Below are 17336 nucleotides of genomic sequence, written 5' to 3' on the forward strand. Positions count from 1 at the left end.
AATAATATTTAAAATTAATGACTAAAAAACATCCGAAACTATTTAATTGCTGTTTCTCATTCATACAGCGTTGTTCATTATTCCCTACTTCCATGTCTATGAACGTGCCTTAAGGTGATGCAAACGTTGAAAACTTTATTGACAATCCCTAGAAAAATCCCTAGAAACGAGTTCTAAAATTACGTCGTCATTATTGAACAGATTGCAAAGAAATTTGAGGGACATGTTCAAAAGGCCCTAAAAAAATGTTAATCTGGTCTTTATATTACCCAAATAGTCAAAAAATTATAAAATATTGAAATTGATGTCTGTCAACGGTCAGGAAAATGGCGGATCCCGTCTCATCTGCGTTAATTTATTCGTAATATAAACATTTCTGCGAATCGTATGTCCAAATGGATACCAGAAAGCCATTCTTCGGGTCAGATAGAGCAAAACAAGCACTCAGGGGATGATGTACAAGCCTCCGTTTAGAAAAATAGTGAGAACTACGATTTCGTTAATTTTTCACTGAAAAAAGACGTCAAAAAGGTAAAACAGACCACAAATTTAGTTCCTCGTTTTTTCTATAGGGCACAGTTCATTCGTTTTCCACTGTTCGACTGCTTTACCGACGCGGAATTCGGAGTTCGGCCTCGACGCTTGCATCGCCTCAAGATGTATATACCGCAGTTCATCAGAGTCCATAATTGCAAAAAGACCAGTTTTCGTTCTTTGCGCATCTCCAGTACGCATCTTCGCCCTGATTGGCGATACTCCCAAACGAAGTGGAAAGCGATTAGCAGAGAGCTCGCTGCGTTCCCCCACCATCTTCCAACCTGCGCGTCGCAGTTATGGACTCTGGTGAACTGCGGTATACATATATGCAGATGTAGAGAGAATTCAACATTGCAGTGTAAAAAGTTATTTTAAAGTCTGAATTTAGCAAAGAAAGAAATAAAAATGCCAGCAGTAATTGTAGGTCCTCCTCAACGGAGTGAACAAATGTGGCAAGCATTAAAAGCTCACATTACAAGAGAAAGACAACGAAAGAAACAAGGTAACCTATTTTACATCATTTTCATCGAACTCTCATTTTTATTTCAACCATTCAAGGTATATAAATTATTTACTTAGAACAAGAAGCAGATGCAGAAGAAGAACGGCAAAGAAAAGAAAGGGAGCGACAACAGAAACAAGATGTAATGACTTTAGGTGAAACCAGAGAACAGATTTCAAATCTTGAGAATGAACTGTCACAGTTGAAAGATGAAAAACATCAGTTATTTTTACAATTGAAAAAAGTTTTAAACGAAGATGATAACAGAAGACGGCAGTTAATTAAAGAAACAAGGTTCATATACTTCTTAAAATTCAAAATATGCAATTCAATAATATGTCATAATCATATAGTTTTATTGTGCAGTGTTTGCTCTGAAGTTTTAACAGCAGTAGGAGGATATCCTGGAACAGGTCCCAGAGTAGTTCATCCACAGTTATTCCTTCCACTACCAAGAAGTAGTAGTCCACTTTATAAAGTTGCTGTTGGTGCACCAACACATACTTTATTACCAACTGTAAGCTGAACTTATATATCTGTGTAAAACCAAGGTACTTTATAGTGTTTCTTCTTAGGGACCATTAAAAAGAACGCATAGTCCTTCACCACCACCACCAGCTTCTCCATACCATGCTGGCTATGGGTACAAACCAACACCAATTCCAAGTTATAATCCTCCACCTTCCAGTAAGTATATACAGATGTGGCAGTTATGGACTTAAAATGGTTATATGGAAAAAAGACAGCATTAAACGTAGATATTTGTGCTTCTATAGAATCTGAGGAAGCAGCTAGGAGATCTGGCGATTCCCGAGCTGTTCTCTGGAACAGTGAGTGAATAAACCTTCTTTAATTTCCATGCTCTCTCTTTAAAAAAAATCATCGATTGATAACATTTGCATCGCTCGCTAACAATTAATTCATGGTGTATTATCTTGCAGAAAATAATCAGTATTCTGCATCCAATTTTTACTCGACCCCTACTGGTCAAAGCGTGTATAGTTACTCTGCGCCGACTTCGCAACAGTCTCGAGAACCTGAACCTGCGAAATCTGTATACCTTTCGGGTAACAGAACATTGTCAACGCATCAAACAGGTACATCGTATCTTAATCTACTTCAAACTCATACCATAACAAATACATTATAATAATTTTCTGTTAGCTTATGTGACAAGTTTACATTCATTGGATCATAAAGGTGCCTATGGAGAAGATAAATTTTATTTGCGGCCAAGTAGCCATGTTACTGTTCATGGTGGAGCTATTCCAATTCAACAACCACCACAGGTATCCACTTGTATTTAAATATATGTATATTACGATATTTATGGTTGCATACTACGGTATTTGTTGTGAAAAGGGTGCAAAAACCGGAGGAATTACATCAGGATATCCGGTGAGAGCACCGCAACCACCACCTGCTCCATACCCACCCCCACCGCCAGGTACGTACGTTAGCGCATCCGGTGCTAATGTTCCTGGCCGATTGTTATACACTCAGCCCGGTGCGCGTTATCTTCAGAGAGAAGTATAAAATATTAATTTATAATCATTTAAGTTGAGGTATTCTGAACGTCATATATATTTTATAATCACAATCAGTCGTATCAAAACGTTTATAAAAATATAACTAAAGCTGTTTATCAGGTTCACTTAATAAACTGTAAAAAAAAGCGTATTTTATATGTATCTAAATGAACGTCGTATACGCTATGTATAAATATGAAATATGTAGATATATTACATTTATTTATTAATAAATCGGATTAGATAAATATCCTATGTAGTTAAATAAAAATATACCACCAATGATTTTATAAAGCTAGTTTAAATGACAATGTCATTTAATAGGAAACTAAAGTTCACGTAAATTCTCACGAACAACAAAAATATGTAAACAAAACTGCTTTACATAAAAACAAAATTAAATATCACTCTTATTTACCTAGTGTTTCTTAATATCGGTCAATTGTATAAAGTAACTGTCAGTTAATAATAATAATACTAATACTTTCCTCCAACATTACACTAGATGTTCTTTGCCTTTATGTTATGATTTAAACTTTAATTCCTAACGTTTCCTCGTTCTGTCTGTGTTTCTTAGAGTACAAATGTCCACGAAGATCAAAAATGTCAACTATCGTAACTTTGCATAATTTACAACAAATTTCAGTATTTTCAGGCTTTCTGGGATCCCTATTAAACAAAAAACAATATAAATTAATCAGAATAAGTTGAACAGATCTTCATATTTTAATAGTTTACTTACTCAATTGTTAATGATCGTAAATGTTTCACGTGTTCCGTAAGTTCTTGTAGTTCATTCGTTTCTTCCAAGTCCAATGCACTATGTAATCTATAAATGTTATTCTTGACCATATATTGCTTACTAGGTTGAAGAAGCAGAGATTCGTCGTACAAGTTCCATTTATCAAAATGATTGATTAATTCGGAAGTTCGTGGTTTCCTTTGTTTCTCAATTAATTTCAGTAATGCATCTTTAATTCTGTTTTGACAGATAATCATTTCTTCCATATTATCACTGCTTTCATGATGCTGGTTAATTTGTATTCCAATGTTCATCCAATGACGCAGTCTATTTATCTAGCAAAGGGCGCCAGAAAAACAATTAAAGTCTACTTAAATTTAAAAAAAAAAAAACACATTTTGCATAGCATACTTACAAGTTGTAGATCATCAATGGTAATTTCAGCATCAAATTGAAGCTCTATATCGTGTTCTGGAAAAATACTTCTCTTGGTATTTGGTTCAGACCCTAATCCGCATAATGCACCAATGTAGTAAGTTCCGAAACTGTTTCGTCGCAATTCCATGTACGGTGTGAAAATTAATACCATCAGAGCAGTCAATCCAGGAAGTCGTGGCATCAGTGTTGTATTAAACAATGTCAAATTAGTGCCACTTGCATTTTGTGACACAGACCCAGCCACTAAAAGTCGCTGAAAGACATCCTCCGGATCAGTGTCCAAAAGAACAGAATTTACAGAATTTACAGCCATCTTTATCCTTTTATCTCTACCAGCCATAGTAAGATGAGTTAATTCAATTTCTAGGGGTGAAAATGGACCCCGTAAAGCCACCGTTGAATGACAATCATTAAATGAAGGTGGTTCCGGATAAATCGATGGCATGAAATCTTGATCGTATTGTAATTTTTCATAGTGATAACATTGTTGGTCCACCATATCTTCGTGTTGAATTCTTAGATTATGATTGAAACGTGAAAAGTAGTCTTCTTCTTTTCTTATTGCAAATCCCTTGTCAATGAGACACTGATTGATATTAGTTTCTTCTTCTTTTTCGTTCACATGTATAAGTTCCAATGAAATAACGCAATTAACAATGGAATAAATGTTACCATGTAGTCGACCTGGTTTGTTAACTAATACCCAGAAGAGACTCGATGCAGCTTCTGACCACTCGTCACTTAAAGTACGCGCTATGGATGGCCGAACTTGGGTTAACACACATTCCATGGCCAGTGCTGGAATATCAGCGATGTCGCTATTGTCTCTTAGACGTCTCAAATCACATAATCGACATTCACTCGAGTAACCATAATCAATGAAAAATAATTGGACCAGTATTTCTGGTGATGTTACATGTCCTTCAACTACCGCCCGAAAATATGATTTGCAATTATTTTGTTCATATGGTGCAATCACAACCGTGCCGGTTTCTGGGGCTTCTGTGAGTGTTTCTAAATTATGCTTTTTGTAGATTGTTGAGTTTATAGCATTTAGTTTATACTTTATCGAAGAATCATACATCTGTACCCAGAAACGACCAGGATCCTTTACCTGAAAATTTAATTATTAATTTAATAAAGTATTAAGATACAGTTTCGTTAAGAATACCTACATGCTGCATCACTATTGGAATACGAGATACTCGTATACTCGGCAATACTGGTTTATTTTTATCTTTGACAAAATTTTCACATGTAAAATATGATTTTCTAACTAAGTTCATTTCTTCAGCTTGTTGCTCGGCTACATCCTCGTATAAAACAGGTATTTCTATAGGAATATTACACTGCCTCATTCTGACAGCTTTGTAAACAAAAGGAGATATTCTCTTTGTCATGTTGTATTGAGGAGTTTTAGCCACTTCATCATTAACAAATTGAACATATACTCGACTGGATGAATCAAAAGATACCCTGATCTTTTCAGCAGAGGTCACTAAGTTATCTGCGAATATACTTTGAATTCTACGAGCATATAAAAGCCCAGGTTGTCTTAATGGCCAACCTTGTAAATATACCGTTTTCGAAGGATCTAAACCACCTAACATTTTTGTTCCATTATATTCGCTTAACTGTCCCTCAGGATTATGTTTTAGAAAATAGTTCGGATAAAATGCACCAGCAATTGCAATCTTCAAAACGAACGGCTTTTCTGTTTCTTTCCAAACAACTTTGTTGAGTCCGACGCTTTCTTGGATTCCCATCTTTTCTAATCTCATAGTTAATTCTGTAACAAGCGCTTTGACTTCACGCAATACTCTTATCTGTACAAAATTTCTCCATGCCCATTTCTTTTCCGCGGCATCGTTGTTTATTCGACGATTTGCTTTTTCGCTGATCCATACTTTATAAACAGTCATAAATGCGACGCAATCGCTGCAAGAATTAGCAGACCAATTGAGTCTAGCGTCGTATGCCAGTAATTTCTGTTGAAAGGGACTGCTAAATAGATCTTTTACAGTTAGACTAGCTGCAATAATGATCGTATCTTTCAAAACGCTGAAGACATGACCCAACACCATTAATTTTGCCAGATTAATGTTCACTGGCAAATTCGCCATGATTCGACCAAGATCTGTTAGTTCTCCATCAAGGTGTTGAATTTCGTCGACTTTGTTAAGCAATGCGCCTGCTTCTTTCAATAGTAATATTGTCCTTTCTAAATTACTAAGATCGGGTGGATCAAGAGAAAGCGCTAAAATTGCTTTGGGTTCTCCCATATCTAACAACTTCGCTTTTAGGACTAAAGATTCCAACGGTGAACGTAACATTTCGGGAGACGCTTCTCGGGGCAATACGGTTTCATAAAATGCTTCTGGTACCAATCTGTATACTCTTCCATCCATTACTCGACCTGTACGACCCGCTCTCTGTTCACAATTTACCTTGCTTGCCCATTTTAATTCTAAGCATTGAAAATTCGTTTTTGGATCGATGATAAGTTGTTTCGTTAAACAGAAATCGATTACATATTTTACATCAGGCACTGTAACACTACTCTCAGCAATGTTTGTAGATAAAATAATACGACGGTAACCACGGGGAGGTTTTATAAAAATTCGTTGCTGTTCTTCATTTGTAATCGATGAATGCAATATTACTATATCCCATTTAGCTTTTTCATGTTTCGGCAGTGATAATATATTATGCATCTCTTCGATTTCGTGGATACCTGGTAAAAATATCAGGATCACGTGTCTTTCATAAGTATTTGTTTCTGGATCATAATTCGCATCATCAGCTTTCAGATCCACGTCGTCAAGAACTTTTATTAGATTAACACAAAATTCCAACATTTTGATCGAAACACTTGGTTCAGTAGCAGAAACTTGAGGCAACTGTAATAAAACATAAATACACTGAAATTTATTGAATTAAAAATATGATTATACTCAATAATTATATGAAGTATTTACCAGCCCTAATCCATCCATCTGGCAAAGGTAATAAGAAGTAATATTAAAATAACTTTTCTTAGCGATATCAACAATAGGTGCAGATGCAAGTTTGTTTCCAACAGGTGAGGAAAAATATTTGGCAAATCTGTCTACTTCAAATGTGGCAGACATTAGAATTACTTTCACCGAACGTGAATTCGTGCGTAATAATTTTCGAACAAGAAGCAGTAGAAAATCCATATCTTGATCTCTTTCATGAACTTCATCAAGTATCACATGGGTATATTCTAACATATTTTTTGCATTTATTAATTTATGGAGAAGAACACCAGTAGTACAATATGTCAAACGTGTATCTTTACTGGTATGATTTATCAATCCCACTTGATATCCAACAAGACTGCCTACTGGCCAGTCTCTTTCCTGACTAACACGTTTTGCAATGCTTATAGCAGCAAGTCTTCTAGGCTGTGTGACTATAAAATACAATGGTACATGTGAAAATTTTATTTAAACAAAATTAAACATTCTTATAAATGCAATTAGTTACCTATAATGTTGCAGTGAAGCTTCTTTTTATAACAGGAATCTAGAATAAATTGTGGCACCTGTGTAGTTTTACCACAACCTGTTGGACCTTGAATCACTACTACTGAATTTGTATCAATCATAGATGTTATTTGATTTTTATTAGCATTAATTGTTAAACCAGGCTTTGGGCGGTAAGCAAAATCATAAGTGGAATAAATCTTCATTGTTTCTTCAATATTTGTATCTTGCACAGCTGCTGTACCTTGTGATATAAGTTCTAGGTTGTTCTGATTATTTGCATTATAGTAGCTTGCTGACTAAAAATACATAAAGTTAAATAGAAAAAGGTTCCATCAAATTTTATTTCAGCTGCAAATTAATATACCTCCAAAAGTTCATCTTCCTCTTTTTGTACATATTCCTTTACATAATCTGTTCCGCTCTCTATATGCTTTATATTTACGTTTAATTTTGCATCTAATAACGACATATCGTTTGGTAACTGCCTTCGACTCGTTGGTCCTGGCAGTATTTTTCTTTTAAATGTAGCGTTTGCATTAAAAAGATTCAAATAATCCATTTCACCGGAATATTTACGTCTAAAAACAATACTAAATACACTTATCATACAACGTTAAATAATATATATAAAACTGTATTTTCATTTATAACGATTATATAATTATTATTGTATACCTTTCAAGTTTTTCTTGTCCCTTTTTCAATAATTAAAACAATACATTCCTATTTCTTAGAATCTCCACGTGCTATATACCGCAGTTCACCTGAGTTCACCAGAGTCCATAACTGCGACCGCATGTTGGAAGATGGTGGGGGAACACAGCGAGCTCTCTGCTAATCGCTTTCCACTTCGTTTGGGAGTATCGCCAATCAGGGCGAAGATGCGTACTGGAGAAGCGCGAAGAACGAAAACTGGTCTTTTCGCAGTTATGGACTCTGGTGAACTGCGGTATACATATTTTACCTTGCAAGCAGTCTGAATTAGTCTGAATGGAGTCTGAAATGAAACTATTGTTTAGTAACAATCAAAATGTTGACCAACAAGTAAATACAATATACTTTGGGTGAACTTTATACATTTATTATGAATATTAAATTTGCATGATACCAAAAATAAATCAGAAACTTGAGTAAGGAGGGTTCATTTTGTAAGTGTACATACCTGTAACGCAATAGCGGTACTTCTTCGAATGTATCCTGAAGAATTGGGAACTGGTTAAGCAATACGGTTCTGTTGTTGTAGCATATTATTCAAATATTTTACATTGTTAGAACAATTGTTTACCTTGATTTTATTTTATTCGTTCAACGGTATATAATACTGAGTAACCTAAGTGGTTATAAAATTAAAAATAGAAGACAGTATGAAGGGTGCAACTAATTCAGAAAGTATTCACAAAATAAAAAATGAACATTTACACAAGCAGCAATCAAATAAAGAAACACAGAAAAGGACAGATTTGTACGTATAATTATATTTTAATTTATCTCATATATGTATATTTTCTGATAATAATGCAATTCTATTAATATGTTTATATAGAAGTTGGTGGCTACTATTTGGAACTATTATAATACTAACAGCAGGAACAAGATTTTATAAAGTTGCAGAGCCCCAGCATGTTTGGTAAGATATTTGTAAAAATATTATAATGGTATGTTATAAATGTATAGATGATTTCTATAAGCTTTTAATGTTTTAGTTGGGATGAGACTCATTTTGGTAAGATGGGAAGTTGGTACATAAATAGAACATTCTTTTTTGATGTTCATCCTCCACTTGGGAAGGTAAATAATATGAGAAGAAATTTATGCATATTAAGAATTAACATTATCAATTTTTAGATGTTAATAGCGTTGTCTGGTTATTTAACTGGATATGATGGAACATTTCCCTTTGAGAAACCAGGGGATAAATTTGAAAATGTTAAATATATTGGTATGAGAATAGTAAGTTCCTTTTAAAATTAATAAAAGGTATTCACATATCATGGTATAGAATTTAATCTAGATGTTTATATGTTTTAGTTTTGTACGTGTTTAGGTGCATCTATTGTCCCTTTATCTTATCTCATTGTATGGGACTTGACAAAATCTGTTAAGGCAGCTGTATTTTCTGCATTATTTATCTTGTTTGGTACATATGTTATGTTTTCAGTGCTTTAATGATTTGTAAAAAAGATATATGCTTATCAATAATCATGCATTTCAGATGTGGGGCTACTGACATTGAACCAATATATTTTATTGGATCCCATACTCTTATGCTTCATGATGTGTGCAACTTGGGGAATGGCTCATACTGGTTCACTTCGTGACGAACCATTCACGTGGAAATGGTGGGGTTGGTTATCATTCACAGGAATTTCACTTGCATGTACAATTAGTGTAAAATTTGTTGGTTTATTTGTCGTACTTTTGGTTGGACTTTATACCGCTTTTGAATTATGGAGAGAATTAGGAGATCTTACAAAACCTATTGTAAGTTTTTCAAACTGGTTATTTCCAAAATGATTATTTTAAGCATGCATTTACACATATTCACTTATTACAGACGTATGTAGCGAAGCATTTATTAGCGCGATGTATTTGTCTGATTTTATTACCGATATTGTTATACATGTTATTCTTTTACATCCATCTTACTGTTTTAAATAAAAGGTAAACAAATTACTTATATATAATAATACTGTATATTTTAAGTACATATCACATTAATTTGAAACATTTTAGTGGAAGTGGAGATGGATTTTATAGTTCTGAATTCCAGTCCTTATTAGAAGGAAATTCATTGTACAATGCAACCATGCCACGGCAATTGGCTTATGGGGCTACAGTTACGTTAAAAAATCACCGTACTGGTGGTGGATATTTACATTCTCACTGGCATCTTTATCCTGAGGGTGTTGGAGCTAGACAGCAACAAGTATTAATCTATTTATTTCATATATTTTTACAATATATGTGAATAGAATACTATAATGTAGTTTTTTCTTTAGATCACAACTTATTCGCATAAAGATGATAATAATTTATGGTTGGTAAAAAAATTTGATACTGACGATATTCCACCGGAACCAGTATTAGTAAGACACGGTGATCTCATACGCTTAGAGCATGTTATTACACGACGTAATTTACATTCACATAAGGAAATTGCGCCTATTTCTAAGAAACACTATCAAGTTACTGGATATGGTGAGGTAAGACAAAGTCATTTACTGCTATATTCTATTATAACATTATATGATTGTATTTTTAGAATGGTACTGGCGATGCTAATGATGTATGGAAAATCATGATAATAAACGGTAAAGATGGTGATGTGATCGAAACGGTAACAAGTAAATTAAAGTTTGTGCACTATCTACATCATTGCGTTCTAACGTGTAGCGGCAAAACATTACCTAAATGGTTAGCTGTAATGTCTTATAAATTTCCAAACAGAAGAAAATGAAATAATATTTTAAAACTGCTGTAATTTTTGTGTGTAATCTATAGGGCATACAGTCAACAAGAAGTCTCTTGTAACCCTAACATGAGAGATAAAAATGCGCTATGGAACATTGAAGATAATAACTATGCAAAGTGTTAGTATTTTGATATTCATAATTCCTCAATGTTTTATAATGCATATTTATTAATGTCTTTTGATAGTACCAAACGTTAGTTTCCAAGTATATGCGCCAGGATTTCTGGATAGATTTTTCGAGTCGCATGCAGTCATGTTGCAAGGAAATTCAGATTTGAAAGTAAAGGAAGGAGAAGTATCGTCGCGCCCTTGGCAGTGGCCCATTAATTATAGGGTAAGTCTTACAGCTATAAAAGACACAACCAGTAAAACATAATCAAAATCGAACATTTCAGGGTCAGTTTTTTTCTGGCAGTGATTTAAGAATATATTTACTCGGTAATCCGATTATATGGTGGAGTAATATCGTATTCTTAATACTTTTTATTATATTATATATTCATGCATGTGTACGGCAACAACGTGGTTGCGCGGAAAGTCCTGCTGTCCTTGAACAAAGGAATAGGATAGTAAATGCAGGAAAATGGCTCTTCATTGGCTGGATATTGCATTATGCACCATTTTGGGCAATGAGTAGAGTTTTATATTTCCATCATTATTTCCCAGCTTTACTGTATAGTTCAATGTTAACTGGAATAACTCTGAATTATGTTATCGACAGTTTACTTATTTTATTTCCAAATAGAATTGGAAATGTTTTTTATCATACAATAGTGGGTATTGTTATTTCAAGTACTGTATATAGGTACGAGCAATTAAATGAATCTTCATTAGTAAATTTAATGACAAAATTTTACATTATGCGTTTTGTTTCAGTTTTTATTTATTTTCTCCATTGGCTTATGGTATGGTAGGTCCCTCTTCGTCAGACCCTGACAATCCAATGCATTCTCTAAGATGGATGGATACTTGGGAATTTTAACAAAGTACTTTTGTTAAGCAAGTAGAATGTTTCAAGTAACAAGGTATCATAGATCTATTTATAAGTTTTCTTAAAGAGAACATAATTTGTACATATCAATTTTTTATACATCTTTTATAAATATAACGAAATTTTTAATAAAACTTCACTTGTATATTATTAAATATCTATTTCAGATATTTTATGTTTTTATAAGAAATTTCAATTGCCCAGAATAATTTCGAAATCGTAGAAAAAGGATTATGGTATACCGATGAGAAAAGAGCGCTGTACAAACACCCACGAGGCGAAAATGCTTTAAAAGCTTTCGAACGAGCAGTCTACTCAGCTGATCGACTCACGTGTTGGAACTGCGCCTCGACGATGCGACACCGTCTCGATTCACTTTTAAGTGCCTGATTAAACGGAAATCTTGTCTCATTGGGATATCTCGTTTTATCTCGCGAGATTATTTAAGTACGAGTTTAGAATGTTCAGCGGCCGCTTGACGTCACCGTTTCTACCAGTTGTACCGTTGTGAACGCGTTTACCGGTGAATTAAAATCTTTCTGCGGCGAACGATCAATAAACGGCTCCCGGGGATTTTCAGTCGGTCGAGCGGCCACGAACGCTCTCTCACGTGAGATCAGGAATAGCTGTTAAAGGGACCACGTGTTCCTACGAGTTCCCGGTACGTGTTCGCGCATATCTGTATCTACGTAAAAAACAGCACAATTTATTTTATCAATAACCGCATAGCCCACCGATAAAGCAATAAGCTTCTAGTAAAGTTTCAACTTCCGCTCAAGATTGTATTCTGTTCTTTTAAATCACTCGAAGCGAAAATATGATCGTGAAAATCTACGAAAATCTATGCTAACGTAAATTAATCGACAAGTGTTGAATAATAGTTAAGTTTGTTCGACTATCAGTCTACTTGGTCAACGTTTGACTAACATTATCGAAAATATCCGGCCGGCGCAAAAGGGTCAGAAGACGGTACGTGAAATTCGCGCGCTAACTTCGATTGGCTGGACAACTTGTCTGTTCGTTGAAAGTTTGAAGTGAACGCATTGTTTAGAACACTTGTTGCTGAACCGATTGAAGATAATCGGTGGCTTAAACTTTGATGAGCTGGCATCGTTTCCGACCCTCTTCTCTTTTCTACGCGCGTGTCTGTGTGTGCGAAATGATTATGAACTCGCATAACAACGTTAATAGAAAGCAAACGTGTAAGTGTCTTGACACAAGCAAGTAATGTTAACACTGTACCATTGTGAATTGCCGCGTTACCGTGCGGTTACTTTAAACTTGTTTCTTCAGTTTCTTTCAAGAGATTGAACGCGACGTGATTCGAGCACGCTGCGTTACCCCGTAAATCACGATAATTAATCTCTTCGTTCCACTTCTGAAACTAGTGATTGATGTACCGTGCATTGTTCTCTCGTTGCAAAGAGCGTGTAGACGTTCAGCGATATTCTTGAATTGAAATACACTCCTCAAATGATTCGTACGGGATCAAACGCCGATTTAAATCCATTGTAACACGTTCGTCGACAAGTGTTTCGAATTCAAGCTGGCAATAGTTAGCTGTTGGCGTCCAATTCATAAGTGGTCGTATTATAGGAAAATCAATTTTCCATGCATTATTTACCAGACTGGGTTCAATTGTAAGGTAGATTCATTTATTTCAAGTGGCTCCGTTTAATAATCGGAATTCAAGGAAACTGCATCTGTTTTATTTGTCTTCCGAACGATTTTACTGATAATATTTTTGTGTGATCGGTTCATGGGTCACCAGATATTCATTCTATAATCTATTTTTCCGTTGATAAACATGCTCGCTCTAACTGTGTCAGAAAGTATTTGTTATATCGTTTAAGGGTTACTCTGAATGTTTTGAGAATTGCAATCAAAGTAACAGACCACTTGTGATCAGCTAAAGATACTCCACAATGTTGCCAAGATTGAATAGAAATTCAGCGAGATTTTGTCTACCGTCTACCGTCTGTAACTTATCTGATAAGCTATCGCTTCTTCGAAGCGCAGGAAGCGCGCGAATTGACAATGGAATCTGACCTATTTCGACATTAATATCGCGCGAATCTTCTTCAAGTGCCTGAAACGAGTCTCGTAAAGAGCCGACCGGCGAAGGTGTAGCTCCTGTTACTTCATTTCCTCTGCTCCGAATTACCACGAATTAGAATATTTCCTCATTGACCGTGTAACGTTACACCGATCTTATCTTGAACCGCGGTTAATACATCCGCTCGTTGGTCTGAATTGTTTGAAATATGAAATGTTTCTCTTCCAGGAGGCGTCGGTGCAAGAATAGTTTGTTAAGTACAAAGGGCTTGTTATGTGGCGGATCGTAGGATTTATAATATGCGAGACAGCGTAGCGGTCTTTACACTATCATGGATCCTTTTTGCGATACAACCAGGACTATGCGGCAAACTGGAGCGAATTGCTCAACAACCGAACAACGTCCTCGACGATTACCACGCCTACCGTCATATTTCGATCGTCCACTTCAATATACCGGACTCCACTGTCAGGGCTGCGTTCAAGTAAGTATCCAAAAGGGTCCCTAAAGTAGACGATTCTTAATATCTCATTTTTAGGTTCATTGTAAAAGAAGAGAAAACTGGAGGAATAGGTAAATGCGCGGCAAAGAACGTCTCTCTGTTTCTAAAATCCGGTAGCCTGCCGTTTGTCCGGCCGGATGGATCGAAGATAGCGGCGAGGCTGATGAAAGGAAGACGCGGGTATTATTCCTTGGATATGGAAAGCAACGGTGACGAGTATAGGATTGAAATTGAAGCACCTTCGCCGGGTGATTGGTACGCCATTGCTTTTCGATCCTGGAGCGATCCTGACAATGGGAAAATCACTCAGCAAGGTGAATTTCTTGCATTCTTAGACACAAAATTAAGCTTTTACTGGTGTTATGGGGGCCGTAGGCGGTCGCCTAGTCTGCCTAGGCCCAGGGGCCAGAGGAGGTCCCCGGGACCTGTAACCAACACGCCAGGACCCTCCACAAATTAGGAGTACCTGGAGAGATTAATAATATATATCTTTCTTCATAGGTCTCGGTGCGTCCTGCGACACGGTGCTAGATGCTGAACTACTCGTGGAGTCTGCCTTAGTAGTATTACCGATGGATCCGAAAGGAGAGCACAAGGTGCACATGAACAAAAGCATAGATTCCGCGGTGATGCAGCTGTTCATGCCCGACGAATTCATAGATACCAGTCTCCTCTTGAAATCCAGCTGCGGAGAAGAATGTAAAATAGTGGTACACGTGACTGCCGATGATCATCTCGCAGGAACTATCCTAAATTCAACGAATGCCAGCGTGTTCTTTAAGCCTTACTCGGACGCCCTTCACTACGTGACCCTTCGTTTGCTCTCCGGAGAATCGTCAGACGTGGTCCTACAATTGATCGATGACACACCTCTTGATTCGAGTCAAGTGAACACGGTGGACTTGATGAGGAGATCCTTGCCAGACTTCTTCCTCTTCGACTACGAGCATTTGAAAGAGAATAGCACGAAACCTTCGGCGTTCAACCTCACCGCGGATACCTTGTCCGTCCTCAGTTTTGAGATTGGCCGAGTGTACGACGTCGGTGGAACGTTGACCGTAGGGTTCAAGCTGGTCGAAGAGAAGGAGAAGAAGAACGTTGTTGTAGCCGTGTGTATTTCATTAGGTTAGAAGATTGAGAACGTAAAGTTTGCGCATATTACAAAAACGTACATGTATATGTATATATTTAAATAGGTTACTACTCGAACATCACTGCCGGTGGAGGGTGCTCTCGTATGGGGAACACAACTGCGGCTGACATTTATGTGAACAGTACAGGGCCATCCACCCTTAACGCACCGTTTCCAGAGCCAGGTGTATGGCATGTTACCTTGAAGGCATTTTGCTTAGAAGAGAATTGTCTCTGCATCAGAAATTGTATAAACGAGACCGCGTGCGATGATTGCGACTGCATGGGTCCTTGCGACGCCAGGGTCGAGAGCCGCATCTCCTCCTCGCCGTGCATCGAGGGTCGCTGCAATTCGAGAGGAAAGTGCATGCACTACATGAGCGGAGGCTTCGTGTTCGCCGCGTGTCATTGTACAGGCGCTTACCGAGGATTCGACTGCGCGGACGATGCTTACGTCCTCAGCAATAGCGACATCATCGTCCGTGTCCTGTTGCTGACGTTCAGCAACCTGGCGTTCATCGGCTCGATATACGTTGCCGTGCGCAGGGAATATTTTACAGAGGCTATTGTTTACGCGGCCGTGATGTTCTTCTCCACGTTCTATCACGCCTGCGAGGCTGGGGAGGACGTTTACAGCGTGTGCATAATGAGATTAAGCGTGTTGCAGTTCTGTGACTTCTTCAACGCCCTCCTGTCCATCTGGGTGACCCTGGTGGCGATGGCCTCCTTTGGACCAAAGCTTACCGCATTTTGTCAAATAACCGGCGCCGTTGTTCTCGCCATGAGCGCTGAAATGGACCGCACAGCCCTCTGGGTGTTCCTTTTGCCAGCTGTAAGCGGCTTCGCTTTGATCGGATTCTCTTGGGGCTTGAGGTGCAGGAGGAGAGGCACCGTTCGTTATCCATCACGTCCTTATAGGTAAGCATGGTTCCTTCAACGATTAGAAATATGGTACGTTATACAATGGGACGTTAATTTATGTTCACAGAAGTATTTATTTTCCGGCTGGTCTCCTTCTAGTCTCCCTCGGTCTGGTCTGCTACGCGTTCCTACAAACGCGAAAGAATTACTACATCGTTCACAGTCTCTGGCACGTGTGCGTCGCCATAGGAGTCATATTACTTTTACCTAAGCGACAGTACATGAAATGATTGTTATGTAAAAAATGTTAACGTACCTCTATAGTGAAAGTTGTTGAATTTTAGAGAAAGAAATTCGAAAGCTTCGTCGTCAATTTCATAGGGACGAGTACGAGAATGTTGACATTAACGATGCTCGTAGGTGATTGTACATTTAATGTATATTGTAATTAATCAGAGGATCTTATTCTTATAAAAGAAACGAATGACGTTTATAAATAGGGGGAATTTTAGCAATTAAATGCATCGAAAGAGGCAATACGAACGTAACGACAGTATTAATTACTTCGAAATCGCGTAATTAGCTAGCACAAAAATTGTTTACCTCGAGATAACAGATTATTTATTCGACTTATCAATATTCATGATGCAATACGAATAATTGAAATGCTAGCTAAGGACCAAACGATGTTCCAAATACGTACATGTGTTAGAATGATAGTGAAAAAAATTATCGAATATTTTTCTGTGAAAGGAAAAATCGCATTTTACTAATGTATATGTATCATAGTGCTTTACAATTTATCTAAGAATCCAAGAGTTCACTATTTTTGGGAACTTAAGTTTCAATTTCAACGTCGATCGTTCAAGCGACGATATCAATTTTAGACAATTCGTTTCACTTTTATCTTAGGAATGAAGACCTCGCACGCAGATTGCTTCTAACCCTTTCACTGCATACAATTATAATTATTCACTTGCTACCTTATGCAATTAACATAATATTGATACTGCTTAGAATGTTTTTTTTTTCTTACAGTTATTCACTGATGTGCAGTGAAAGG

The 17336-nt window shown here is 36.9% G+C and overlaps 4 protein-coding genes across 15 annotated transcripts; 3 read left to right on the forward strand and 1 right to left on the reverse strand.

Moving 5' to 3' along the window:
* The first annotated feature begins 18 nt into the window (after positions 1-18).
* Positions 19-2775, forward strand: LOC117602647 (uncharacterized). Its single transcript, XM_034320898.2, has 9 exons — positions 19-481; positions 573-1039; positions 1117-1333; positions 1406-1556; positions 1615-1726; positions 1816-1869; positions 1981-2136; positions 2204-2328; positions 2402-2775. The coding sequence occupies exons 2-9, from the start codon at positions 943-945 to the stop codon at positions 2573-2575; spliced, it is 1086 nt and encodes a 361-aa protein (XP_034176789.1). The 5' UTR covers positions 19-481; positions 573-942; the 3' UTR covers positions 2576-2775.
* A 21-nt stretch (positions 2776-2796) lies between these two features.
* Positions 2797-8074, reverse strand: spn-E (tudor domain containing 9 protein spindle E). Of its 3 annotated transcripts, none has more exons than XM_034320854.2 (8): positions 7936-8074; positions 7625-7838; positions 7259-7556; positions 6727-7184; positions 4924-6648; positions 3726-4862; positions 3311-3645; positions 2797-3237 (listed from the first exon to the last, which is right to left on the reverse strand). In XM_034320854.2, exons 2-8 carry the CDS (start codon positions 7817-7819, stop codon positions 3099-3101), a joined length of 4287 nt encoding a protein of 1428 aa, XP_034176745.2. In that variant the 5' UTR covers positions 7820-7838; positions 7936-8074; the 3' UTR covers positions 2797-3098. The 3 variants fall into 3 exon arrangements, with proteins under 3 accessions (XP_034176745.2, XP_034176746.2, XP_034176747.2); XM_034320855.2 differs by having other exon boundaries at positions 7625-7850; positions 7936-8065; XM_034320856.2 differs by having other exon boundaries at positions 7625-7859; positions 7936-8042.
* A 140-nt stretch (positions 8075-8214) lies between these two features.
* On the forward strand, positions 8215-12029 carry twisted (Protein O-mannosyl-transferase 2). 5 transcript variants are annotated; one of them, XM_076691419.1, is made up of 15 exons: positions 8215-8304; positions 8804-8887; positions 8964-9048; positions 9106-9210; positions 9289-9397; positions 9473-9741; positions 9815-9921; positions 9994-10186; positions 10260-10463; positions 10523-10674; positions 10762-10850; positions 10918-11066; positions 11128-11537; positions 11609-11757; positions 11891-12029. In XM_076691419.1, the coding sequence occupies exons 1-14, from the start codon at positions 8291-8293 to the stop codon at positions 11712-11714; spliced, it is 2076 nt and encodes a 691-aa protein (XP_076547534.1). In that variant the 5' UTR covers positions 8215-8290; the 3' UTR covers positions 11715-11757; positions 11891-12029. The 5 variants fall into 5 exon arrangements, 4 of the variants coding, with proteins under 4 accessions (XP_076547534.1, XP_034176755.1, XP_076547533.1 ...); XM_034320864.2 differs by lacking the exon at positions 8215-8304 and adding an exon at positions 8580-8722; XR_004581010.2 differs by lacking the exons at positions 8215-8304; positions 11128-11537 and adding an exon at positions 8580-8722.
* Positions 12030-12244: 215 nt separating this feature from the next.
* LOC117602636 (transmembrane protein 8B) lies at positions 12245-17304 on the forward strand. Of its 6 annotated transcripts, none has more exons than XM_034320868.2 (6): positions 12245-12384; positions 14008-14263; positions 14318-14595; positions 14783-15406; positions 15478-16330; positions 16401-17304. In XM_034320868.2, exons 2-6 carry the CDS (start codon positions 14079-14081, stop codon positions 16561-16563), a joined length of 2103 nt encoding a protein of 700 aa, XP_034176759.2. In that variant the 5' UTR covers positions 12245-12384; positions 14008-14078; the 3' UTR covers positions 16564-17304. The 6 variants fall into 6 exon arrangements, with proteins under 6 accessions (XP_034176759.2, XP_034176758.2, XP_034176761.2 ...); XM_034320867.2 differs by lacking the exon at positions 12245-12384 and adding an exon at positions 12788-12925; XM_034320870.2 differs by lacking the exon at positions 12245-12384 and adding an exon at positions 12936-13067.
* Positions 17305-17336: the final 32 nt, after the last annotated feature.

The sequence above is a fragment of the Osmia lignaria genome, chromosome 12 (genome assembly GCF_051020975.1).
Source record: "Osmia lignaria lignaria isolate PbOS001 chromosome 12, iyOsmLign1, whole genome shotgun sequence".
Taxonomy (NCBI): domain Eukaryota; kingdom Metazoa; phylum Arthropoda; class Insecta; order Hymenoptera; family Megachilidae; genus Osmia; species Osmia lignaria.